This window comes from Pleurodeles waltl, chromosome 5 (genome assembly GCF_031143425.1).
Source record: "Pleurodeles waltl isolate 20211129_DDA chromosome 5, aPleWal1.hap1.20221129, whole genome shotgun sequence".
NCBI classification, from domain to species: Eukaryota; Metazoa; Chordata; class Amphibia; order Caudata; family Salamandridae; genus Pleurodeles; species Pleurodeles waltl.
This window is the reverse complement of record NC_090444.1, coordinates 574,577,855-574,605,422: the sequence shown is the minus strand read 5'-3', so window position 1 is coordinate 574,605,422 and position 27,568 is coordinate 574,577,855. Positions and strand designations below refer to the sequence as shown.

At 47.2% G+C, this 27,568-nt stretch overlaps 1 protein-coding gene across 2 annotated transcripts in view; it reads left to right on the top strand.

Moving 5' to 3' along the window:
* USP34 (ubiquitin specific peptidase 34) overlaps positions 1-27,568 on the top strand; it is a 1,940,069-nt gene that overhangs the window by 1,485,299 nt on the left and 427,202 nt on the right. For both annotated transcript variants that reach the window (XM_069234398.1, XM_069234397.1), the window contains one exon: positions 8,127-8,761. In XM_069234398.1, coding sequence (XP_069090499.1) covers positions 8,127-8,761 — 635 coding nt within the window. The remainder of the gene's footprint in view (positions 1-8,126; positions 8,762-27,568) is intronic.

Genomic DNA, 27,568 nt, shown 5'->3' with positions numbered 1-27,568 from the left:
CAATATGTCAAAACAACATATAGATCTTCTAGGACTAGAAGTTCAAGCATTGCTACAAAAGGACGCAATAGAATTAGTACCAATTCAACAAAAGAACACAGGAGTTTACTCACTGTACTTTCTAATACCCAAAAAGGACAAAACTCTGAGACCAATACTAGATCTCAGAACACTAAATACCTACATAAAATCAGACCACTTTCACATGGTCACATTACAAGACGTAATCCCACTGCACAAACAGCAAGACTACATGACAACATTAGATCTAAAAGATGTGTATTTCCATATACCAATACATCCTTCACACAGGAAATACCTAAGGTTCGTATTCCAAGGAATACATTACCAATTCAAAGTGTTGCCATTCGGAATAACAACTGCGCCAAGAGTTTTTACAAAATGCCTGGCAGTAGTAGCTGCACATATCAGAAGGCAGCAAATACATGTGTTCCCGTACTTAAACGACTGGTTAATCAAAACCAACACGCTAAAACAGTGTTCACAGCACACAAAATATGTCATACAAACCCTTCACAGGCTAGGTTTCTCCATCAACTACGCGAAGTCACACCTTTTGCCGTGCCAAACGCAGCAATACTTAGGAGCGACAATCAACACAGCAAAAGGGATTGCCACTCCAAGTCCACAACGGGTTCAAACATTTCACAAAGTAATACAGGCCATGTATCCAACACAAAAGATACAAGTCAAAATGGTAATGAAACTACTAGGCATGATGTCTTCATGCATAGCCATTGTCCCAAACGCAAGATTGCACATGCGGCCCTTACAACAGTGCCTAGCATCACAATGGTCACAAGCACAGGGTCAACTTCTAGATCTGGTGTTGATAGACCGCCAAACATACCTCTCGCTTCTATGGTGGAACAGTACAAATTTAAACCGAGGGCGGCCTTTCCAAGACCCAGTGCCACAATACGTCATAACAACAGATGCTTCCATGACAGGGTGGGGAGCACACCTCAATCAACACAGCATCCAAGGACAATGGGATATACATCAGAGACAGTTTCACATAAATCACTTGGAAATGTTAGCAGTCTTTCTAGCGTTCAAAGCATTTCAACCCATAATAACCCAAAAATACATTCTTGTCAAAACAGACAACATGACAACAATGTATTATCTAAACAAACAAGGAGGGACACACTCAACACAGTTGTGCCTCCTAACACAGAAAATATGGCATTGGGCTATTCACAACCACATTCGCCTAATAGCACAATTTATTCCAGGGATTCAGAACCAGTTGGCAGACAATCTCTCTCGAGATCACCAACAAACCCACGAATGGGAAATTCACCCCCAAATACTAAACAATTACTTTCAAATTTGGGGAACGCCTCAAATAGATCTATTTGCAACAAAGGAAAACTCAAAATGCCAAAACTTCGCATCCAGATACCCACAAGATCAATCCCAAGGCAATGCTCTATGGATGAAGTGGTCAGGGATCTTTGCATACGCTTTTCCCCCTCTCCCTCTCATTCCATATGTAGTAAACAGGTTGAGTCAAAACAAACTCAAACTCATACTAATAGCACCAACATGGGCGAGGCAACCTTGGTACACGACACTACTAGACCTGTCAGTAGTACCTCATGTCAAACTACCCAACAAACCAGATCTGCTAACACAACACAAACAACAGATCAGACATCCAAATCCAGCATCTTTGAATCTAGCAATTTGGCTCCTGAAATCCTAGAATTCAGACACTTGCACCTCACACAAGAATGTATGGAGGTCATAAAACAAGCTAGGAAACCTACCACTAGACACTGCTACGCAAACAAGTGGAAAAGATTTGTGTATTACTGCCAGAATAATCAAATTCAGCCATTACACGCATCTCCAAAGGATATAGTAGGATATTTACTACATTTGCAAAAATCAAATCTAGCTTTCTCTTCCATAAAAATACATCTCACCGCAATATCAGCTTACCTACAAATTACTCATTCAACTTCATTGTTTAGAATACCAGTCATTAAAGCGTTTATGGAAGGCTTAAAGAGAATCATACCACCAAGAACACCACCTGTTCCTTCATGGAACCTCAACATTGTCTTAACAAGACTCATGGGTCCACCTTTCGAGCCCATGCATTCTTGTGAAATGCAATACTTAACGTGGAAAGTTGCATTTTTGATTGCCATCACATCTCTAAGAAGAGTGAGCGAGATTCAAGCATTTACCATACAAGAACCATTTATTCAGATACATAAAAATAAAGTAGTTCTAAGAACAAATCCTAAATTTTTACCAAAGGTTATCTCACCGTTCCACTTAAATCAAACAGTAGAATTACCAGTGTTCTTCCCACAACCAGATTCTGTAGCTGAAAGAGCACTACATACATTAGACATCAAAAGAGCACTAATGTACTACATTGACAGAACGAAACTAATTAGAAAAATAAAACAACTATTTATTGCCTTTCAAAAACCTCATACAGGAAATCCAATTTCAAAACAAGGCATTGCTAGGTGGATAGTTAAGTGTATTCAAACCTGCTATCTTAAAGCAAAGAGAGAGCTGCCTATTACACCAAAGGCACACTCAACCAGAAAGAAAGGTGCTACCATGGCCTTTCTAGGAAATATTCCAATGAACGAAATATGTAAGGCAGCAACATGGTCTACGCCTCATACATTTACCAAGCACTACTGTGTAGATGTGTTAACTGCACAACAAGCCACAGTAGGTCAGGCTGTACTAAGAACATTATTTCAAACTACTTCAACTCCTACAGGCTGAACCACCGCTTTTGGGGAGATAACTGCTTACTAGTCGGTGCACAACATGTGTATCTGCAGCTACACATGCCATTGAACAGAAAATGTCACTTACCCAGTGTACATCTGTTCGTGGCATGAGTCGCTGCAGATTCACATGCGCCCACCCGCCTCCCCGGGAGCCTGTAGCCGTTTAGAAGTAGATCTTCAACATTTGTACATTTGTAAATATATTACTTTAACCTTTGTTATGTACATACGTATTCATTCCATTGCATGGGCACTATTACTAACATACACAACTCCTACCTCACCCTCTGCGGGGAAAACAATCTAAGATGGAGTCGACGCCCATGCGCAATGGAATCGAAGTGGGAGGAGTCCCTCGGTCTCGTGACTCGAAAAGACTTCTTTGAAGAAAAACAACTTGTAACACTCCGAGCCCAACACCAGACGGCGGACTGTGCACAGCATGTGAATCTGCAGCGACTCATGCCACGAACAGATGTACACTGGGTAAGTGACATTTTCCATCTAGCCCCTGAGCGAGAGCATGACGTTGTAAGCCAAATCTGTCCATACAGTGTCCAAGAGAAGCACACTCCACCCCTGTTACCTTGGTACAAGGTCAGGCTTCCTGTCTCCAGTTCAGGATCCATGGAGACACAAAGGCTGAGGTCAGCCTAAAACTGGCATGCAGCATGGATGGAAATTCTGGCTGGAACCCCCTCTAATGCCCTCTGTCCTACAAGATGTTTTTATAGGGGACATGTTTATGTTCATGCACAGAAGCCTGATGCTGGTATGTACCTACACACTGGACTGTTTACGCAATGTTGGGGCCGGCAATACATAATATTGCTCTGTGTGCTTTGTTTTCGGTTCGTGTGAATCCGAAGAAAAGGACGTGATGCAAAGAATATCATGCATAGCACTGATAATGATGCTTTTCGCAGAATAGCAACTGATTATGCAGATACAACAGTGCCACTAAAGGAGGCAATAATAAAATGAATAAAAATGATGAATACAGAGCATAATACCTGGTTAAAGCTATCACTGTGCCCAAATGACTAGCTAAAATGGACCCACAACACTTTTACTAAGACAAACTGGTCCTCCGCACATGTGCCTCCTTCCTTGTAAAGGTTGTCACTCCTTTCTATGTATGCCAGAACATCACCCTGCCTACCTTGTTTGCTCCACCTCATCCCTCCAAAGAAGAGGAGATGGTCCACTGCCTGGATCCAAACAGAGTTCCGTTTGGGCGATCAGCTCTTTTCTGTGCTCTGTGGGAGCAAAGAATGGGAAAGCTGTACAGAAAAGAACCTCTCATGATGGATTGTCTTGTGTATTAAGATCTGGTGTGTTGAAAGAACCCTGTGAGGACTAATGAGCTCACGCTACCAGAGCCAAATAAGCGACCATTGCGTTAGCGCGATGTCTTCCTCTCCTGGACAGCTGCCAGACAACATGGGCATCCCTGCAGAGCTTTACAAAAACATATTGGCTGGGCAGTCAGGTTTGGCATGATGGACACATCGCCTGTTCAGTCCTCCTGGATTTTTTAGTTTAATAGGATTTGCAGGCCCATCTCCAGGGAGGTATTGCTTGAGTACCTATTCAAAGGTAAGGAATCCGCTGCTAGAAGTCCCTGTAAAATGAACAAGTTACTTAACTTCAGTAACGCCTTAGCAGGTATCCACAGATTCCTTACCAATCCTCCCCATTCTGTGAACCAGTTTATGTATGAGTTGACACCCCTTTCAGGACCTTAGTGTTTTCCACGACAGCAGTCAGTTTTTATTGTGGCTCTGCGTTCCTGGTGTGAAAAGTCACAAATGTTAACTAGCCTCATCGGGCCGAGGTTTTCGTTTATATAGGTACTGTGCACGTCACTTCCGTCATGGATGCTGCTGACGTGGAACCGAATGACATCACCTACCGGTAGCCAGGGGTACTGCTCAAGAATCTTTTGTATCCAGTCTGATACCTGGGGGTTGGTCAGATGTAAAGCATCTGTGGCTAGGTAGCTTCTCTACCATTTAAGGCGTAACCAAAGGTAAGTAACTTGTTCTTTAGAGATGCTGAGAATGCACAATATCAGCATTTTTGCACACTAGATTTTCCAAGAACGCTTTCTCCCAGAGACTGTTTCTTCCCCACGTGGAGCTCGTGACTCCTATATACCTTTCCACCTCTATCTCTCTTGGCTTGTGTTCTGAAGAAGATTAAGACCAACCAGGCCTAAGTCATCCTCGTGGGTCCTGACTGGGCCAGGAGAGTGTGGTATCCAGAAATTCTCTGCCTGAGCATCTGTACTCTGATCAGCTGCAGCTTCCAGAGGGTCTTCTGTCGTAGCAACAGGGCAGGGTCCTGGACCCTGACCTCCAAACTCTGCACCTTTATGCGTGGATATTGAGTGGCAGCAGCTAGTCTCCTTTTTTCTTCTTCCAGAGTTGCTGATGTGATTCTAACAGCTATGCGTCTCTACACAATCGGTGTATGCCAGGTGCTGGGATAAATTTGGCTTGGTGTAATAGCAGTGAGTTTGAACCCCTACCAGCCTGGCTATCTGAAGTGATTTTATTTGTTCTGTCATTTGCGTAGTGAGTCAAGACGTAAGTGCCCATATTGCTTCCAAGAAGAGGGGTTCGGCTTGAGCATCAAACAAGAGAGCTGTTTCACCAGGAGGGTTAATCAAAAGATGGCAGCTAACCCTCTGCCAATTTCATCAGATTGTTCTTATACAATTATATATACCTGTTCTGTACAACAAGAGCAATATTGTTGCTTGTCCAGGCTGTGGGTGTCAATAAATAAGTTCCTGGAATGCCGATCACAGGGTGGGCTCATGGAGTCAAATAAAAAGAGGACTTTGTTGCAGGGTTTTAAGGGGGGGGGCATTAAAACAGAACCAACACCCAGCATTGCCTCCCAGTGCAGGGGAACTCCTTCCTCAACCAGAGAAACTGGGAACTAAAAACTAAAAGAAATGTGAAACAATAAATATAGGAAAAGCAAACTAAAACAAAACCTGCATCAGCTATCAATGGGAATTGAAATTACGAGTCAACGTAAGGAGACTCCATTATCAGTTAACAGTGAATGTCACAGTGAAAAACAAATAAATGATCCAAATAAGTACAATCTACTATTGCCAAAAAACAAAGGGAAATATTAACTTGTCTTAACTTTGGGCATAGCAGTGCTGTCACAATGGGCAAACATGACATATCCGTTCAAGGGCAAAAAATGTAATCATTATGTTCCATGCCATACAAGCTGCTGCATCATGCTGACTACTGTGTTTCAACATGACTGAGCGATAGATCAAGGCACAGCTATATGAACATAAGAGCAAAGTACATACAGAAAATATTAAATTAAATTGGATGAATGCATTTTAAAAAAGAAAGACCCATTGTCAACATTTGCATTATCATGTGGCAGTTCCAGTAAGTATATAAGAGGCTTCACCCCACCATAAACAAAACATGGCAAGAGTTATTGTGACATTGTGGTCTTTAAATCAGATAAATTGTTTACGCCAGTCAAGTGGTTCAAGGTTGTGCTGGGAGAAATCCAGAAATATCCCCACTGCCTAATGGGTAAAGGAACCAAGAGTTTGACAGGCTCGGAGCACCACCAAGAGAGACTGAGATCCTCCACGTCTAAATGAGCTCCTTAGTCTTTAGGTGGGTGCTTTTTTGATATGAAGATCCAAGTGAAATACACACTGATTGGCCTATGATAGTTGCAGATGTATAGTTGTTTCTGATAGAGACTTCTGACCTTAGAATATTCCCTAGGCATCAGACTGGATCTGGAAAATCTTGAGCAGTACCTCTGCATGCCGTAGAGCTGCTCTGCGTCTACATCATCCACATCGACACTATGTGCCACCCCAGCGTGATGACATCAATTCCTTTCTTTCCATGCCAACAGTATGGATCCAGTTTGTGTGTGAGGGATATGTACCCCAACATGCCCACAGGATTTAAACCATGTGAAGAATGTTACAGACGTATAGCTGTATCTGATCCCCACTTGATTTGCCTCTGGTCAAACCACAACCCCAGGGCTTGTGCTGACTGTAAGTCCATGCATCCCAAGGAGATACAGTGAAACTCCTGGTGGCCAGCAGAAGGCTCAATTCACCTCTGACCCCACTCGGGCCCTCTAGCTCTGGTCTAAGATCCGGACTGAGGCTGTCATCGGCACCAGTCCCTGGAACTGCCAGTTCCAGTCCACTCAGCACGGTTTCCGGCTCCACCGACTTGATTTGTTGAAGAGGAACTTAGCCTCCTCTCTGACTCTGAGGCAGCGACGCCTTGACACCACTCGACGTCGACACATGCACCAGGTGTACCATGTCTATCTGCCCTGGACCTTGTTACCCTTTGGCAGACCCACCATCTTTCAGGAGGGTGATAATGAAGAGGGATATGGCTTCCTGGAGGATGAATGCTACTAGGAGGAGAATTTATATGAGGAGCTGTGCAAAGCTAGAGGTTTACTATTCTCTCCAGACTAGCTTGGTTTCTCCTCTAGGCCCCGCCATGGAGGAAGGAACATTATTCGCTATGGTGATGTAAAGGGCAGTGGAGTGCCTCAACTTGCAACTCCCCTCTGTCGCGGTCAAGACCGACGTGTTGGGTGAGGTCCTTCAACCGCGGCTGAACACTGAGTCCCAGATCCCTTTTAATGATGCTCTCACTTATGTCCCAGACCAACATCTGCATGGGGGCTCCCATGCATAGTGTGATTGCCTGTTGTCACCCTCCTGCCCCCGGAGACCAGGCCTCCCTCACCCAACTTCCCTCCATCTCCTGACAGCCTGCTGGTGCAGGTCTCGACAAACAACCTGAGTGCAATCCCTAGCATCCCACCGGATAGGGAAGCAAAGAGGTTGAACACTTTTTGAGAAGAGGATATTTCCTTCCACCAACCTCACATTGCAGTCAGTGAACACTGCATGTTTCTTGGGCCAGTACACTCACGTCAGCTGCTGGCTACGCTCCTGGAAAAGGGCCTGACCATCTGCAGTTAGATAAGGCCTCCACCAGAAAAAGCATTACCGAAGGTAGGTAACTTGTCCATCCATGGTGAGTGGCTGGTGATGGTTAGGAGCCCAAATGTGTCCTTGGTTAGGATGTCATGGTGTTGCTGAAGCCCCTTGAAATCTGCAGGTTTCACCAAGCTTGGTGTCTGAACCTACTGAGCTGTGCTATTTTAAGATGTTAAATTTGTATTTTGTAGCTATTGAACGTATTTTTCGTGAGTGAATATTTGCATTGTTTACATGCATTCTACATTAGAAAATATTAAAATACTTTCAATGTTCTCTCTTTTTTTTTAAAGCTGCAGCCTACTTATTGGTATCCCTCATTCCGAGCAATTCTTTCCGTCAGATGTTCCGATCTACTCGATCCCTACATATTCCCACGCGCGATCTTCCCCTGAGCCCGGACACCACTGTCGTGCTTCATCAGGTCTACAATGTCCTCCTTGGTCTACTTTCAAGAGCAAAGCTTTATGTTGATGCGGCTGTCCATGGAACTACTAAACTGGTGCCCTATTTCAGTTTTATGACGTACTGTTTGATCTCCAAAACCGAGAAGCTTATGTTCTCTACATATTTCATGGATTTGTGGAATCTTTTTCAACCAAAGCTTTCAGAGCCAGCTATAGCTACTAATCACAACAAGCAAGCTTTGCTTTCTTTTTGGTACAATGTGTGCATGGACTGCTCTGAGAATGTGCGTCTTATTGTGCAGAACCCTGTGGTGACCAAGAATATTGCCTTCAATTATATCCTGGCTGACCATGATGATCAGGACGTGGTGCTCTTTAATCGTGGTATGCTGCCTGCTTACTATGGCATTTTGCGCATGTGTTGTGAACAGTCTCCTGCATTCACAAGACAGCTGGCTTCACATCAGAACATCCAGTGGGCTTTTAAGAATCTTACACCTCACGCCAGCCAATACCCGGCGGTAAGCAAATCACAATTATGTATGAAAATATTCCCTCTAGTTTATGTTTCTATTTCTTAAATTTCTCCAGTCTTTTATTTTACCCGTTGCTTGGACGTATTTCTTCAGGGGAAAGACACGTTTGTACCAAATTACTGTATTTTCTGTAAGTATTTTTAACAGTGCTTCTCACAAAAAAAGTGTGCATAAATTTAGTAAAAGGATTATGCATAAGGATAATAATATGGTCTATCACGAAGATATCTATTGCCTTAACCAGGTTCACAGCTAAATTGGATTTCCATCTTCCTTATCCTATCGTATTTAGTGGCTAATCACCAGGCCTCAACCTATTTCAGATATTGCTGTTTTTATTTTCTTCTTTTCATGCAACCTTCTTTTTGTTCAATGTGTGGCTCAAGAGGGCAGCTCTCTTCTAGTGTGGAGCTCATGTATGGGATATAAAAATGTTGATCTTTCATAATTGTCATATTTGTCACCGAAGTTTGTCCTAGAGTTAACGGAATGCATGACTTGGACATGTTTTGCCTACACGATCCACTGGCTACGTGTTTTTTTTTTTTTTTAAATTACATTTGTCCTTTATTTGTACATTCTAACTGAGCAAGAAATCACTAAAATGTTCTTTAGTGATCCTTTTTAATTCATGCAATGTACGTTTATGGATTGATGCCTTCTGCACCTCTTATTAACACCTGCAGGCACAGGATTCAGTCCTGACAATTGGACTGAATCATTCATTCTTAAGGGTTGCCATCTTGAAGATGTTCTGATGTGCCTCCTTTAAGAAGATTATAAGTACATAGGTGGGAGCAGTGGTTGAAGGGTGCTTATGAAAAACAAACATTACAAATCAATATTGTCTTAATCTTAAAATGTTATTTACACTCTCTGCAATGCTTTGCCCAAGCTGAGGAAAGAGAATAATTCAGTACATCCCACAAGAACAATTACTCATCAAAATATTCCATGGGAGATCTCCAGTAGGCAAGGAAACTCAAGAAAGTAAGTAGTTCTTCAGTTGGCAAAGGTCCTTTGTGCGCCTGAGGAAGTTGCTTATTCACCTCCAGTAATCTTATATTATGTGATCAGGGCTGTTCTCCCAGGTTTGTATGATGGAATAACTCACAAACGGTATAGCACCCAAATGTTAAAATAGTCTGTGAGGTTCCCACCCGGCATGGAGAACCAGAAAACAAATAAAAATATGTTTTTTGTATTATTTTCAAACCAGGTGCGGTTTTGCCGGCCTGCACCCGAACGCTGGTGGTGCAGTTGAGGCGTTAGCGCCTTGTTAAATACTGGTCAACAATGTATTTCTTATAGCACATCCGGACAGAAACGCATTTCGGCTGACACAGCTGCATTTGTCAATCTAAAATGCACCGCTTTGAATACCTATATATACTCTCTACTTAACACTCACGTGAGAAACATAAACAAAATACTTTCATGTTTTCATTGGCAGCAAATAGCACATCGAAGTTGAGGTATTGCGATATTTAAATCACCCCATTAGAGGAAAGGTTGTTATTGTGATTTAGAGAGACATTACGACAGCGGATAATTTTCCCCAGCGACAATGGAGATAATTTATTTAAGTTAATTCACAGACATTCAACTGTTGAAATACAAATAACGCAAGTGAGACTTGATTTATGGGCGAGATCAGCAGCAGCTATTTTGTGTGTTTAAACTTTTAATACAGGTAGTCTTCAAAGGGAATTGATTCTTGTGGCAGTGATGAACTTCAAAGTGATGGTAATTTTCATTCTGAGACAATTAATAATGAGTCGTTTGTCAGTCTATCATATTTGTGCAATGAGTGTAGAACATGTTCCTGTGACAGATTAACTGCGAATATCGGCACTTTATCAATTTTAGTGAGCCCATTTGGCAACATTGAACATTCTCAGTGACACTGCACGCATTGCATATGTTAATGTGAAAAAGATTGCGCACTCGTTACAGATTGTTTTATGATTCAGTTAACAATATTTGCCGCCAACGAAAAAATGAAAGTATTTTGTTTGTTTATCATGTGTGTGTGTTAGGTAGAAAATTATATATATTTACAAAATGGCACATTTTAGTTTGGCAAAGGCTGGTTTGACAACCGAAACTCATTCCTGTCCGTATGTGCTCTAGGAAATGAATGGCTGACCTTTTCCAGTCTGCGAGTGACATCTTTAATCGAAATGGTGGAAAGTTTCAGATATTTTTTGTATGTGCTACAATGCAAAGGTGTCAAGTATAGGAGGCTGGCCTGGCTTATGGTGGGTACCTTGTGGTACTTACACCTTGTGCCAAGTCCAGTTATCCCTTATTAGTAGAATAGAGGTGTTCTAGCAGCTTAGGCTGATAGAGGTAGCTATAGCAGAGCAGCTTAGGCTGAACTAGGAGACACACAAAGCTCCTACTATACCACTTATATCACTTAGCACTATATCATAAGAAAACACAATACTCACAGTTACTAAAAATAAAGGTACTTTATTTTAGTGACAATATGCCAAAAGTATCTCAGAGGATATACTCCCGTAGGAGGTAAGTAATATACACAAAATATATGCACACAAACCAAAATCGGGTAGGTAACAGTTAGAAAAGTAGTGCAAACAATGTAGAACACAATAGAATGCAATAGGGAGAAATAGGCCTAGGGGCAACACAAACCATATACTCCAAAAGTGGAATGCGAACCACAAATGGACCCCAGGCCTAGTGTAGTGTGTAGAGGGTCGCTGGGAGTGTAAGAAAACACTAAAGGTGTCCAAGATACCCCACCCCAAGACCCTGGTAAGTAGGAGTAAAGTTACCCTACTACCCCAGAAAGACAGTAAAGTCGAGATAGGAGATTCTGCAAGGACAACAACTGACTGCAAAACACTGAAGACGGATTCCTGGACCTGAGGACCTGTAAAGGAAGGGGACCAAGTCTAAGAGTCATGCAAGTGTCCGGGGGGGCAAGAGCCCACTAAACCCCGGATGAAGGTGCAAAAAAGCTGCCTCCGGGTGGAAGAAGCTGAAGATTCTGCAACAACGGAAGGTGCCAGGAACCTCTCCTTTGGTCAGAAGATGTCCCACTGCGTGCTGGAGGATGCAGAGTTGTTTCCACGCAGAAAGACCACAAACAAGCCTTGCTAGCTGTAAGAGTCGCGGTTGAGGATTTTGGGTGCTGCCAGGGCCCAGGAAGGACCAGGAGGTCGCCCTTGGAGGGGGAGACAGAGGGATCGTTCAGCAACACAGAGAGCCCACACAGAATCAGGCAGCACCCGCAGAAGCACCTGAACACGCACTTAAACGATCTGAGGACAGCTATCGACTCAGAGCCACAAAAGAGGGTCTCACGACGTCGGAGTCCAACTCAGCGAGCTGGGCAATGCAGGATGGAGTGATGGGGACCTGGGCTAGGCTGTGCACAAAGGAAGTCGTGCAAAAGTGCACAGAAGCCCAAGCAGCTGCAGTTCACACAGTACACAGGATTACTGTCTGGCGTGACGAGGTAAGGACTTACCTCCACCAAATTTGGACAGAAGGGCCACTGGACTGTCGAAGACACTTGGACCCAGCTCCTGTGTTCCAGGGACCACGCTCGTCAGGATGAGAGGGGACCCAGAGAACCAGTGATGCAGAAGTTTGGTGCCTGCGTTAGCAGGGGGAAGATTCTGTTGACCCACAGGAGATTTCTTCTCGGCTTCCAGTGCAGGGTGAAGGCAGACGGCTCTCAGAGCATGCACCACCAGGAAACAGTTGAGAAAGCCGGCAGGATGAGGCGCTACAATGTTGCTGGTAGTCTTCTTGCTACTTTGTTGCGGTTATGCAGGCGTCCTGGAGCAGTCAGCTGTCGATCCTTGGCTGAAGTCAAAGAGGGAAGTGCAGAGGAACTCTGGTGAGCTCTTGCATTCATTATCTGGTGAGATGCCCACATGAGAGACGCTAAATAGCCCACAGAGGAGGATTGGCTACTGAGAAAGGTAAGCACCTATCAGGAGGGGTCTCTGATGTCACTTGCTGGCACTGGCCACTCAGAGCTGTCCATTGTGCCCTCACACCTCTGCATCCAAGATGGCAGAGGTCTGGGACACACTGGGGGAGCTCTGGCCACCTCCCCTGGGAGGTGCTGGTCAGGGGAGTGGTCACTCCCCTTTCCTTTGTCCAGTTCCGGGCCAGAGCAGGGCTGGGGGGATCCCTGAACCGGTGTAGACTGGCTTATGCAAGGACGGCACCATCTGTGCCCTTCAAAGCATTTCCAGAGGCCAGGAGAGGCTACCCCTCCGAGGCCCTTCACACCTATTTCCAAAGGGAGAGGATGTAACACCCTCTCTCAGAGGAAATCATTTGTTCTGCCTTCCTGGAACCAGGCTGCCCAGGCCCCGGGGGCAGAAACCTGTCTGAGGGGTTGGCAGCAGCAGTAGCTGCAGTGGAGACCCCGGAAAGTTAGTTTGGCAGTACCCGGGCTCTATGCTGGAGACCCGGGGATGCATGGAATCGTCCCCCCAATACCAGAATGGTATTGGGGTGACAACTCCATGGTCCTAGACATGTTACATGGCCATGTTCGGAGTTACCATTGTGACGCTACATATAGGTATTGACCTATATGTAGTGCACACGTGTAATGGTGTCCCCGCACTCACAGAGTCTGGGGAAATTGCCCTGAACAATGTAGGGGCACCTTGGTTAGTTCCAGGGTGCCCTCACACTAAGTAACTTTGCACCTCACCTTCACTAAGTGAGGGTTAGACATATAGGTGACTTATAAGTTACTTAAGTGCAGTGTAAAATGGCTGTGAAATAATGTGGACGTTATTTCACTCAGGCTACAGTGGTAGTCCTGTGTAAGAATTGTCTGAGCTCCCTATGGGTGGCAAAATAAATGCTGCAGCCCATAGGGATCTCCTGGATCCCCAATACCCTGGGTACCTAGGTACCATATACTAGGGAATTGTAAGGGTGTTCCAGTGTACCAATCAGAATTGGTAAAATTAGTCACTAGCCTGCAGTGACAATTTTAAAAGCAGAGAGAGCATAAACACTGAGGTTCTGGTTAGCAGAGTCTCAGTGATACAGTTAGGCACCACACCGGGAACACATATAGGCCACAAACTTATGAGCACTGGGGTCCTGGCTAGCAGGATCCTAGTGACACATATCAAACATACTGACTACATAGGGTTTTCACTATGAGCACTGGGCCCTGGCTAGCAGGATCCCAGTGAGACAGTAAAAACACCCTGACATATACTCACAAACAGGCCAAAAGTGGGGGTAACAAGGCTAGAAAGAGGCTACCTTCCTACATCAAGTCAGACAAATCGCTCAGTCCTCAAGTGAAAAATGAAGGAGGCAACTTGTAGCAGCTTCAAAGGGGAGTGTCCCAAGTAACTCATTGGACTTAATCCAGATTTCTCATCATCAATGTCTCACAGAAAGGAACAAGTACTGGCTACAGAAAGAGAGGAAGGGAGGAAAAAACACACCTGCTTTATAGCCTACTACTGGAAGGAACATCTGTCCGCCATCTCACCTTGTAGTCTTAGTAAATGGACGGATAGGCCAGTAACAGAGTCTAGAAAATAAGTATAAGGATGTTGTGACATAAAATATGTATCCGGTAGTGACTTCAACCTGCAAATTCCCTACCCATGAGCTATTCCTAGGTGTCAGACTGGATACAGTAATTTTCGGGCTGTATCCCTGCGGCCCGGTAGGTGGTGTCGTTCGGCTCCACGTTGGCATTAGAAGTGACATATCCATTACCTATATAGACGTAACCTTTTCATGCTGACATCAGTTCGTTCCTTTCCACACCAGATAGCGTAGATCCGTGAATAACTACCCTCAGTCACTTTTTGACTGGCTTATCTGACCAAGACTTCTAACCGCAGATTCCTTACCTTTTTCATTTTCCCCAAGCATCAGACTGGATCTGGAAGGTTTTCATGAGCTGTACCCCTGCGCACCAGTAGGTTGGCATCAATCAGCTCCACACGTCGTCATCCGTGCTAGAAGTGACGTCCATGTCTCCTATATAGACACCCCCTCAGCGCTCTGTGTCAGTTCTTTTCTTTCCGAGCCAGTCAGCACACATCCGGAGAGTGCTACTCTCTGTCATTGTTTGACCGGCTTTATTTTTTTTATTTTATTTTTTTACATTTTGTCGACCAGTTTTTGAGGTCTCTTGCCTCCTTTTGTATCAAGGGAATGTCTTTCAGGAAAATAGGTTTCAAACCGTGTGGCTCATGTCACCGCGCCATGTCGGTTACGGACCACGACTCCAAGTTGTGCTCCGACTGGCAGGCCTTGATGCCGAAGGCTTTGAGGGAGTGCTCCCTAAAGTGCTCCCTAAAGCCGCTAGCGGCCCGCAAGGCAACTCCATATCACGTGACTCCTTAGAGGTTTTGGTCCTGGCAGAGGGAAAAGTCCCAGGAGCCCCAAGTCCTCTGCGTCCTACTCTAAGTCCTCGGACATTCAGGTAAGAAGTCAGCCAATGCCGCGAAAGAACATCTAAGATCGAGACATGGTTCTGCAAAGCCTACGTCTGCGTTGACTTTGCGCCTCTCAATTTTTCCAGGAGCCGGAAAGACCCTGCTCAAATAATAGGGTTTTATGAGGCCATGCATCTCAGTTTTGAGCTGTCCGACCCCTCTGGAGTGCCTTTGGGCCTGAGGGTTGGAGGAGGCTTCAGCCTCAGCTCTGATGGGCCCCCATTGCTCCAGACAGGTGCCGGTCATGCCAATGCAACCTTTCCTGAGGCCTGTCCCGGTGCTGATGCCTTTGGCACTGCTGGCACCAGCCCCATTTGGATCCCCAAATCCGATACGGAGCAGAGTGAACTAACACTGTAGGAAGCTGGCTCCCTATATGGTGCACTAAAAAGAAGTACACCGTGCAGACAGTCTAGTGGATCCCCACTTGGTTTGCAGAGGCAAAAGTAGATAGGAATGCTCTATTTTGTGGTAGTGAGGGCGAGCAGTTAGGCTCATTAGAGGGTAGTGCTGAGCATTTGTTGTACTCAGAGTCAATAAATGAGACACACTCAAAGAATAAATCCAAGACCCAATTAGAAAAATCACACTTCTTTTTATATATGTTTCAAACCCGAGAACTTTGTATTCTGGTAAGCACTTTTTGAAGCATAGATACTTTTCAGTTTCAAAATCAGCACCTAGTGCAATTCTCAGAGTTCTTCAATGTTAACCTATGGAGGAAAACAATGTTGAGCAAACACAGGGTTAACAATGACTTATGAGGCCTATCTCCCAGAGTTAAGGTAAGTAAAGGGCACTGATCAGAACCACGCTAGCAGGACACTCCAGGCAGCCCGGGTGCAGGGGTGTGCAATAAGGCGCTGAGTGCCCGATGGTTTCCTATGGGAGCTTGGTCCTCGTGAAGAAAGGCTGCAGGCTCTGGCCAGGAAACAAGATGGGGACAACAAACAAGTAGGTTGTAGACTTGGGTGCTTAGGGATGTAGGTGCATCTTTGGTCCCTTTCTCCAGGGCCCAGGGGCGACGGATGCAGGGGTTTCCTTAGGCATTGGGTTTCTTTGCCCGGGAGCTCTCTCAGCCAGGGGGTCTTGCGTGTTGAGGCTGCAGGCTCAGGGGAGCTAAGGAACATCGTTGGCTCTAGTGACCCACCTCAGACGGGGTCAGGTGCGACAGGTGCAGTGGTTGCTGGAGGTGCCAGGTTTTCTCTCACCACAAGGCTGCGGGAGATGGGGCCTGCATACAAGGGCTTCAAGCAGCTTGGGGGAGTCCAAGATGGGTGAGACAACACTGGACTTGGACTCTGGGGAACCTTGCTGGCACCTTTGGTTCGCTTCACCTTGGATTGTGGACGTCAGGTGCAGAGGTCACTTTGAATGTTGGGTCTTTGCTGTTCCAGAGGTTGCAGAGTGCTTTACTTAAGACTTTGTTGCAAAACAGAGCCGCTGCTCACAGGAATCTTGAGTCTTTGTAAAAGGCAGGCAGTCCTCCTGGATTTCTTGGAGGCTCAGCTGCAGGATGAGTTGTCTATTGGGCAGAGTCTTTCGAGGTCAGCAGGCAGGCTGGCGGCGCTGGTTCCAAATCAGCTACTGCTTCTTTTCTTCTGCAGGTGCGACTCTTCTTTGTCCTTTTCTTCTTAGGTCGTCAGGATCTCAGTTCTAGGGTTCAGGGGTGCCACCTTAATACTCAATTTAAGGGTAGTAGAGGGAGTGCCAGGTGGTAGCCAATTGGCTGCCCACCTTTAGGGTAACTACACACTTTCTGTGTCCACTTCTGCGGCAAAGTAGTCATAGCCTTAACCCTAGTGGCCTGTTTCCTTCCAAACAAGATGGAGGATTAAAAAAGTAGTGTCCACTTCAGCTGGTCGACCTTAGGGGTGGGTCTAGCATGAAGTGGGCACACCTCCTAATCTGCCTAAGTTTCCCACCTGTGCTGCCGCCAAAAGTGAGGTCATGACAGGGGGGTCGGTCACCTCCACCATCTGGAGAGACCTGGGTCAGATTACAAAGGCGTCTAGGCCTTTGACACTTCCAGCCCTGGAATGTCCATCCTGCCTGTAACACCTCCCCCTCTCTCCTCCCCCCCCCCTCCCCAACCCAGTGCAGGCTTTTGTCACTGGCCCTCGAGAGCGCTGGCTCTCACCTTGGGGGGCCAGGAACACATCTGTGGTGGCTAAACTGGTGAGGACCAGTAACACTATTAACTGGTTGTTTTTCAGGCGGCATCTCTAAGGAGCCCTCTGGGTGCAGTTATTAATAAATCCCTTGTTGGCATCGGTGAGGGTTTATTAATCTGAGATGTTTGATACCAAACATCCCCATATTCAGAGAAGCCATCATGTAGCTGAGGAACTCATAGTGACCAGTGTCCAGCACATGCATTTAAAATGGCTTCCTTTGTCACTTACTGTGTCTGAGATCAACGGAGACATAGCAGGGGCATATTTGCTCATGCAGAAATGCCCTCACATGTGATATAATGCACCCTGCCACAGGGCTGGAAAGCCTGCTAGAGGGGTGACTTAGATATATTACATGCAGTGTTAACGGACATGGCACACAGGCTGTGTCCATGTCGTATTTTCAATTTTGGAAGCACCTTGTCATGAAGTCTGCAATGGCAGCCTGCATATGATTGGTGCGGGGTCGCTCAGAGTGGAACAAGCTGTGCTGTAACCCCCAGAGGCTCTCTTCAGTACCCAAGCCCTAGGTACCAGGGGTACAATTTACTAGGGAATTACAGGGGGCAAAAGGGCCTGGCCACTAGGAGATCATATGACCAGGTGTCTTGTTTTAGGAAAGGGACTCTGGTGACCTGGTTAGCAGGAACCCAGGGCACTTCAGTCAATGTTGCATCTAAAAACCAGGCGAAAAGTGTGTGGAGGGGAGGGGTACTCCAACCAGAACCTAGCTCCCTACAGAAGCTGACACCAGTGCAGACAGCAGAAACTGTGTTCTAGGTTGGTGTCTCAGCCCCAGTCTGAAGGACTAGGTCTTGGGGAAGAATGAGAGGGGTCACTTGACCCTTTAGAATACCAGTCAGAAGGTCAGGACATGCACTGGTTTGAGGAACTGGGTAATGCCAGCAGTCTGAACACTTCTCCAGATACCGGCATGCTTTCTCTCCCTACCGTGGCTACGGATAAAGTAGCTACATACGCTATGGTGGGGAAGAGGGCAGCTAAGGTCTTGGACCTCGAGTTGTCCTCAGTGGCAGTCAAGACTAACATCTTGATAGAAGTGCTGCAACCAGGAGCTTCCTCTTCTGAACCCCAGCTGTCTTTTAACAAAGCACTAACAGATGTCCTTTTGGGAACCAGACCCAATCCGAGCACAGGGGCTCCTGTGAACAGAACAGTTGCCTGCCGCCAAGGCCCCAGCGCAGTAGACCCAAGTTTCCTCAACCAACACACCACCCCGGAAAGCTTGGTGGTCCAGGCTTCAGCTTCCCATGACATGTTCCCTGCCACACCCCCGGACAGGGAATCCAAGAGGATGGATAGCTTTGGAAAGAAAATGTTTTCTTCCACCTGCATTGCATTGCAGTCAGTGAACACTGCATGCCGATTGAGCTGCTATTCCCATACCCTTTGGGATATGGTTGCGCAGGTGCTGCCATGGATCCCAAATAGGCCTGGGCCATTCTCTCCCAAGCGGTCAAGAATGGGAGAGTGCAGCCAAGTTCATTATTCACTGTGGTTTAGACACTACTGACTTACTGAGCAAAGTGATTTCCACAACAGTGGTGCTCAGACTACATGCCTGGCTGAGAACATTTGGCTTTTCAGGGGTTGTTCAGGCTCCCTCGTAGACATGCCCCTTGATGGCAACCATCTCATTGAAGACAAGGCAGCGCTTTAAAGACTTGGCTGCAGCCAAGTCCTTGGGCTTCTCAGCTGACCAGCGTCAACGCCAGTCTGCCTTTTGCCCCTTTTGTTTATACAGGAGGGGCATTTAACCACACCAGCCCTATCCCAGCCACCAGCCACCAGCCTATGTGTGGGCAAGGGTGCGGTTATTCGTGCCCCCATGGGTTGTCTGTTGCATCCATGCTGCCCCGACTCCCACCTCTCACCATCTCTGTCAGCTGCATCCTCTAAGTTCTCCTTACCTCGCCCTTCAAGATCATGGGTGTCCAGTTGGTGGCAGAATCTGCAATCTTCTCCACCACTGGCAGTCCTTAACATCAGACAGGTGGGTCTTACAGATCATTCAGAGGGGGCTATTCCTCCCCTTCAAATCTACCCCTCTGTCTATACCTTCATCTTACTAACGGCTGACAGAGGATCATCTGTCCTTGCTCCACGAAGAAGTCAAAGGTCTCTTGGCCAAAGAGCCGTGGAGAGGGTTCCTGGGTCAGAAGTAGGCTGTGGTTGCTACTCCTGCTACTCTCTGGTCCCCAAAAAGGACAAAGGTTTTCGCCCTATCCTAGACCTCCGAACCCTCAACTTCTTCCTCACAAAGGAGAAATTCAAAATGCTCACATTGGCTCAGATCTTGTCTGCCCTGAATCCGGAAGACTGGATGGTAGCGTTGGACTCCCAAGACACCTATTTTCACATCCCCGTCCTGCGTGCCCACAGACTTTACCTGCGACTCAGTGTAGGCCAAGAGCACTTCCAGTTTACCGTGCTTCCCTTCGCCATTACATGCACCCCCTTGGGTGTTCACTAACGTAAGGCATTGGTCACAGCTCATCTGCGCAGATTAGGGGTGCCAGTCTTGCCCTGTCGTGAAAGTGGGACCACCCAGGCTGTCGTCTTCCACCTCCAGACAATGGCAGACCTCCTACATTCGCTCGGGTTCACTATAAACATGCCGAAGTCAAACCTAACTCCCTCTCAGACCCTCCTTTTTATCTGAGCTTTTCTGGCTGTAGGAAGCTGTCTGTCTAGGTAGTGTACCAAATATAGCGGTACACTGTTCTGCAAGTAAAGCAACCCTTATTGGTTTGGAGGGGTAAAAGTAATTATCCCAAAATCTCTCTTTTGTAGTAGTGTTGGCGAGCAGTTGGGCTTAACAGAGGCTAATGCTAAGCATTTGTTGAACACAGTCAATCAATGAAACACACACTTAAGGACGAACTTTAGAGCAATGCTCTGAAACATGGTTACTTTGTTTATATGTTTCAACACCAGAAAATGTCAAATAAGATAAAAACCTTTGCAGTTGTATGATTTAGGAAGTAAGTAATGCTTTTACTGAAATGCAGTTTGACATGGTAAAGGTTCCAGAGTACTGTTACTGCAAAGGGGTCCTTGCAAACAGTTCTCGGGGGTCCCATGTGGATTGTAGGGCAGTAGGGGTGCAAGGTCACAAGCAAGACCAGTGATAGTTTTACCTGCCCTATGGTGTTCGGGTGCAGTGGTGCTAGTCATGGCAGGTGTCTTGTGCACTGCACAGTTGGCGACAAGGGGGGGGGGCACCTAGAAAGAGAGTGCATGGGGGGTACTTGGGGACTAGTCTGGGAGCTCCCAACAGGAAGGCTCTGTCGGTGGGGGTTCTGGGAGCAAGAGAACACCTTTGGATGTTGTGGACCTGGGCTAGGAAGTTAGGGTGCAGGATGTCTTTGTTGTTGGTGCTCCTGCATCAAGGTGCCCACCATTCTTTGAGTGACTTGCAAGAAGAGGGACAAAACAGGGCAGCTGATGGCTCTGAAAGAAGTCCTCTGCAAAGCTGATGTCCCTCGACAGCTGGTCTTTGAATGTGTCGTCGTAATCCGGGTTAGATTTCAACAAGCCTTGGGAGTTGCAAGGGTTCCGGTGCCCCAGGCATTTTAGTGCAGGACGGCTCGGGTGGATCCTGGTGTCTTCTCACTTGGCGGGGAGACAGAACTACCCTCTTTGAGCATTGTGACCTCTTCCTGGACAGCTGTTGCATCAGTGGACCTGGTGGTGAGCAGATCAGTAAACTGGATTTTGCGGTTGGTGCCTGCTGGACGCAGGGAAGTGGCTTCTCCACACCAAGAGAGATGCTGGAGAAGTGCTGGAGAACCTCTGAGGCTTTTGGGGTCCCCACAGCTGCAGGATGAGTTGAGATGTCACGATTGTCAGGACAGAAACAAGTAGGCAGGCAGGGTTTCGTGCCAAAAGTCCACCAGTCTTCCAAGGTTCTTGCCCCTTCAGCTATTCTTGGTCCTCTTCTTCTTGGGTCACACAAATCTGTTCTTCTATCAAGGGGCCACCTAAATGCACAATTTAAGGGTGTTTATGGAAGTGTAGAGTAGTAGCTAATGGACTACTTACCCTTGGGGTGACTACACCAGACCTGACAGCCTCAGGGTGGTCATCTCCCAACCTTTTGCCTGCCTTCCTCCATTTTATCACCCTGTTTTGCTAGTTTTAGGACTCTGCACACTTTACCACTTCAGATCAGTGCTAAAGTGCATATGCTCTTTCCCCTAAACATGGTAGCATTGGTTCCTACCCAATCAGCATATTTAATTTACCTGTAAGTCCATAGTAAAGTGCTCTACATGTGTCCAAGGCTTGTAAATTACATGCTACTAGTGGGCCTGCAGCACTGATTGTGCCATCCACATAAGTAGCCCCTTAACCATGTCTCAGGCCCGCCATTGCAAGGCTTGCGTGTGCAGTTTTATTGCCACTTCGACTTGGCATTTAAAACTACTTGCCAAGCTTTAAACTCCCCTTTATCTACATATGTCACCCCTAAGGTAGGCCCTAGGTAAAAGGCAGGATATGTACTTATGTGTTTTACATGTCCTGGTAGAGAAAAACCTTTGAGTGGTAGATTCTGATCTGGAAGGAGTGGCCCTGTCATATTTAGTATGGCCAGAATCGCAATAGAAAATCCTGCTCACTGCTGAAGTTGGATTTAATAATACTATTTTAGAAATGCCACTTTTAGAAAGTGGGCATTTCTCGGCACTTACTGCAATCTGTGCCTTAAAGCCCTATCTGCAATCCACGGCTGGTCTGTAATGGTTGACAGCTCCCCTTGAGCATTCCACCCAGACAGCTGTAAACACAGGAAACTCAGTCACATCTGAATTCATCTGCATAATGAATGGGTCTCCCTGGCAGGAAGGGTGGAGGGGCTTTCCCTTACATTTCAAAGGCCAGTGGCCTGCCCTCACACGAAGGACTAATGTCCCACCCTAGGGATCCTGGCAGACAGGACTGGGCTGAAAGGGGAACTTGTGCCCTTCAAAACCACTCTTTGAAATTTCCCCCACTTCAAAGGCATATCTGATAGAGACTTCTAGCTGCAGATTCCTTACCTTAGAATTCCCTGGCGTCAGCTTCAAATCTGGAATTTTTCTGCTGAGCAGTACCCTTTAGAAGGCTGGTCTGGTTTGTAGTGGGTACCTTGGGTACTTAAACCAGGTCCAGTTATCCCTTATTAGTAAAATGTAGTAGTGTTCTAGCAGCTTAGGCTGATAGAGGTAGCTATAGCAGAGTAGCTTAGGCTGAACTAGGAGACATGCAAAGCTCATGCAATACCACTTATAGTTACAAAGTACTTATACACAAGTAAAGACAATACTCAGTGTTACCAAAAATAAAGGTATTTATTTGGGTGACACAGTACCAAAAATATCTTAGCGACAATAATCCTTCTAGAGTTAAGTATTATACACAATATATATGCTAGACACCAAAATTAGACAAGTAAATAGCCATAGAACAATGCAAACAATAAGAAATGCTACAGAATGCAATGGGAGAAAATAGGTCTAGGGGCAACACAAACCATATACTAAGAAAGTGGAATGCGAATCACGAATCCCCCCCTAGACAAGTGTAGTGAGTGCAGAATCGCTGGGAGAGTAAGAATACAGTAAAGGTAAGTAAAGTACCCCACCCCAGAGCCCAGAAAAGCAGGTGTAAAGTACTGCAAGTTTCCTTAGGACACATTACACCTTGTAATTGGGATTTTGCAGCAGCCAACCAAGTCTGCAAAGAACAACTGCGGGATTCCTGGATCTGAAGGCCTGCAAAGGAAGGGGACCAAGTCCAGAAGTCGAAATAAGTTCCAGGAAGGACAAGAGCCCCTGCCAACGCAGAAGAGGGTGCAAAAGAAGAGTCCCCGGTTAGTCGAAGACTGCAGGAATGCACCCTAGGAAGATGCCAGTGGATTCCTGCATGATGCAAAAGATGTCCCACAGCGTGAAGATCGTTGCAGACATGATTTCGTGTTGGAAGTCGCCAAGAAGCCTTGGCTAAGACAAAAGTGCGTGTTGCGTCAAAATGGCACTGGATGGACCCAGGAGGGACCTGGGGGCCTCAACTGTGTGTGAGGAGGAAGAGGGGGCTCTCAGCACTTTAGAGAGCCCTCAGGATGCCAGCCAACACCCCCAGGAGTCACATGATAGGGGTTCAAAGGAGGTGCAAAACGCAGTTGATACAGCACAACAAAAGCAGGTCCCACGCCGCCGGAGAACAACTCAGTGAGTTGAGCATCGTAGGATGGAGCGCTGGGGACCTGGACCAGGCTGTGCACAAAGGAATTTTGCAAAGATGGCACAGAGGCATCAGGAGGTGAAGAAGATGCAGTACATAGGGGTATTATCACTCTCAGGGTAGGCAATGTCTTCCCTCCCCAAAATAGCGTCAGCAGGACTTCAGGACAGTCTGTGTCGATGATGTCCACCATCTGTGTCCTTAGGAGCACGCTCGTCGCTGTGAGAGGAGTCCAAGGGTACTGGTCGTCATCTTGGAAGATGCCTGCTTGGAGCAGGGGAGTGGTTCTGTCACTCCACTGGAAATTTCTTTGGCCCTTCTGGGGCAGGATGAAGAGAGGGAGTCCCCAGAGCGTGCATACCGTGGAAACTGTTGCAGTTGCTGACTTAAAGCAGAGGTTGCGGAAGAAAAGTATCTCTTGTAGATACTATGTTGCTGTTACATCGTTTCTTGGAGCAGGCTGCTGTTGATCCAAGGTCAGAGGAGTCTGAAGTTGTTGCACAGGATTCCTGAAGGAAACTTGCAAGCAGAATCTGAAGAGAACCCACAGGAGAGACCCTAAATAGCCCTGAGAGGGGGATTGGCTACCTTATCAGGTATTGACCTATCAGGAGGGTTTTCCGACGTCACCTGCTGGCACTGGCCACTCAGAGCCCTCCAGAGTGCCCCCCACCTTGCAAAGCAAGATGGCTGTAGTCTGGGACACACTGGAGGAGCGCTGGGCACCACCCCTGGGGTGGTGATGGACAGGGGAGTAGTCACTCCCCTTTCCTTTATCCAGTTTCGGGCCAGAGCAGGGGACAAGGGGTCCCTGAACCGGTGTAGACTGGTTTATGCAAGAACGGCACCATCTGTGCTCTTCAAAGCGTTCCCAGAGGCTGGGGGAGGCTACCCCTCCCCAGCCTGTAACACCTATTTTCAAAGGGAGAGGGTGTAACACCCTGCTCTCACAGGAAATGCTTTGTTCTGCCTTTTTGGGACTGGGCTGCCCAGACCCCAGGAGGGAAGAACCCTGTCTTTGAGATGTCAGCAGCGGTAGCTGCAGTGAAAGCCTCAGAGAGTAGGTTTGGCAGTACTGGGGGTCCACAGTGGAGCCCCCAGATTGCATGGAATTGGCTCCCCAATACCAGATTTGGAATGGGGGGACAATTCCATGAGCTTAGACATGTTACATGGCCATATTCGGAGTTACCATTGTGAAGCTACATATAGGTATTGACCTATATGTAGTGCACGTGTGTAATGGCATCCCTCACTCACAAAGTCCAGCGAAATGGCCCTGAACTATGTGGGGGCACCTTTGCTATTGCAAGGGTGCCCTCACACTTAGTAACTTTGCACCTAACCTTCAGCAAGTGAAGGTTAGACATATAGGTGACTTATAAGTTACTTAAGTGCAGTGAAACTGGCTGTGAAATAGTGTGTGCACTATTTCACGCAGGCTACAATGGCAGTCCTGTGTAAGGGTTTGTCTGAGCTCCCTATGGGTGGCAAAAGAAATGCTGCCGCCCATATGGATCTCCTGGAACCCCAATGCCCTGGGTACCTAGATACCATTTACTAGGGACTTATAAGGGGGGTCCAGTGTGCCAATTGAAATTGGTAAATGAAGCCACTAGCCTACAGTGACAAACTTAAAAGCAGCATAAGCACTGAGGTACTGGTTAGCAGAGCCTTAGAGACACAGTCAAGCACTACTGACAACACATACATTAGGCCACAAACTATGAGCACTGGAGTCCTGGCTAGCAGGATCCCAGTGAGAGAGATAAAACACACTGACACACACTCACAAACAGGCCAAAAGTGAGGGTAATCATGCTAGAAAGAGGCTACTTTCTCACATACCCTGCGTGCGCTGTCGGGTGGCATCGTTCAGATCTGCGTGCGTCGTCCGGCTCCACAGGCCTCGCCAGTGTCGTTGGAGCCGTCTGTGACATCACGGTTATCTATATAGACCCCACCTCAGCGCATGTACATCAGTTCTTTTCCTTCCGCGCCGGTTAAGCGCAGGTCTGGATAACAGCTACCCTTTTCTTGGACGGACATCGAGGTATTTTCTTGATTGTTTGAAGCATGTCTTCTAGAAAGACTGGATTCAAACTGTGTGGTGCATGTCATCACACCATGTTGATTACGGATCCACACTGAGTGTGTCTCTGGCGCTTAGAGAAGGATCACGACTCCACTTCGTGTTCCGACTGTCGGGCCATGGCTCCGAAGGCCTTGAGGGAGAGATCCCTCAAGCTTCTTGCGGCCCGACAGCCGTCTTCGGTAGGCGCGACTCCGAGGAGGTCGCGGTCCCGCAGTAGGAGGAGGTTGCGGCACCGCTTCCGGAGCCCCAAGTCCTCTTCCTCGCATTCGAGGTCATCTGATCACTCAGGTAAGAGGCACAAGAAGAAGAAGTCCAAGCGGACTTCGACTTTGCCACGCCCGTTGCCCAACAAGGCGTATAGGGAACATCTACATTCCGAGCGCAGTTCCGTGGAGTCGTCGATAGGGTCGACTCTGCGTCTTCCGCTCAAATAAAGAAATTTTACAAGGCCATTCGCCTTGTTTTTGAGCGGGCTGCACCCTTGGGTGGGTCTTCGGCCCCCGTGGGGTCAGCAGGTGCCGCATTGGGTTCAACGTCGGCGGCTTTGGCCTCGCACTGTTGGAGACCCCAGGATCTGATACCGGATCCGGACCGGTGTCAGTCCCTCACAGTCGACCTCCTCCGGCGCCGAGTCCGATGTCGACACTTCTGCCACCACCGACACCAGCTCCATCCTCATCCCGGGTGATCCGGAGCCAGAGCGACGTCGTGCAACGCCGACTCCGAATTCAACAGCGCCAGTTCGGCCCAGATCATTGCCTGAGCCTTATTCTGAACATCCAGGCATAGGAGAGGAGTGCGTGGGGTCTGAGGACCCTTTGGACTACGACCTGGAACATGACCAGGACTGGTACAAGGATCTAGGGGAGGCCAGTGGACTGGACACATCTCAAGATACTGGTATGCTCTCTCCTCCTAATGTGGCTACGGAGGAGGGAGCTTCTTATGCTATGGTGGTACGTAGGGCAGCTGAGGTCTTGGACCTAGACTTGCCCACGGTGCCAGTTCGGACGAATCTCCTTACAGAGGTGCTTCAGCTGGGGGTGACTACATCATAGCTGATGTTGCCCTTCAATGAGGCCCTAACAGACGTCCTTTTGGGAACATGGTCCAACAAACCCAGCACAAGGGCTCCTGTAAATAGGACGGTCGGCCGCCACCATAGACACGCTCTGAGCGACCCTAGTTTCCTTACTCAACACCCCACCCTGGAGAGCTTGGTGGTCCAAGCCTCTACTTCCCATGGTGCCTTCCCTTCCGCTCTCCCGGATAGGGAATCCAAGAGGCTGGATCTGCTTGGAAAGAAAATGTTTTCTTCCTCCACCCTGGCATTGAGGTCAGTCAACACCTCTTGCCTATTGGGCCGTTTTTCCCATACTTTATGAGATACGGTGGCACAGGTGCTGCCCCAGATCCCGGAGGGTGTACGGGACACTCTCACCCATGCATTCAAAGATGGGAGAGATGCAGCCAAGTTTACTATCAGGTGTGGATTGGGCAATACCGACTCGCTTGGTAGAGTGATTGCTTCGACAGTGGCCCTACGTTGTCACGCCTGGCTACGTTCCACTGGCTTTTCAGGGGATGTCCAGTCAAGTTTGATGGACATGCCCTTTGATGGCTCTCGCCTTTTTGGTGAGAAGGCAGACTCCGCGCTTGAGAGTTTTAAGGATTCTCGAGCTATGGCCAGATCCTTGGGCCTCTCAAAGCCAGCTCGACAGGAGTATGTCTTCCGCCTCTTTCGAGGCTTCGGAAGGGGCACAGTACCACGCCAACAACAACTTAGCCACCGTCCTCA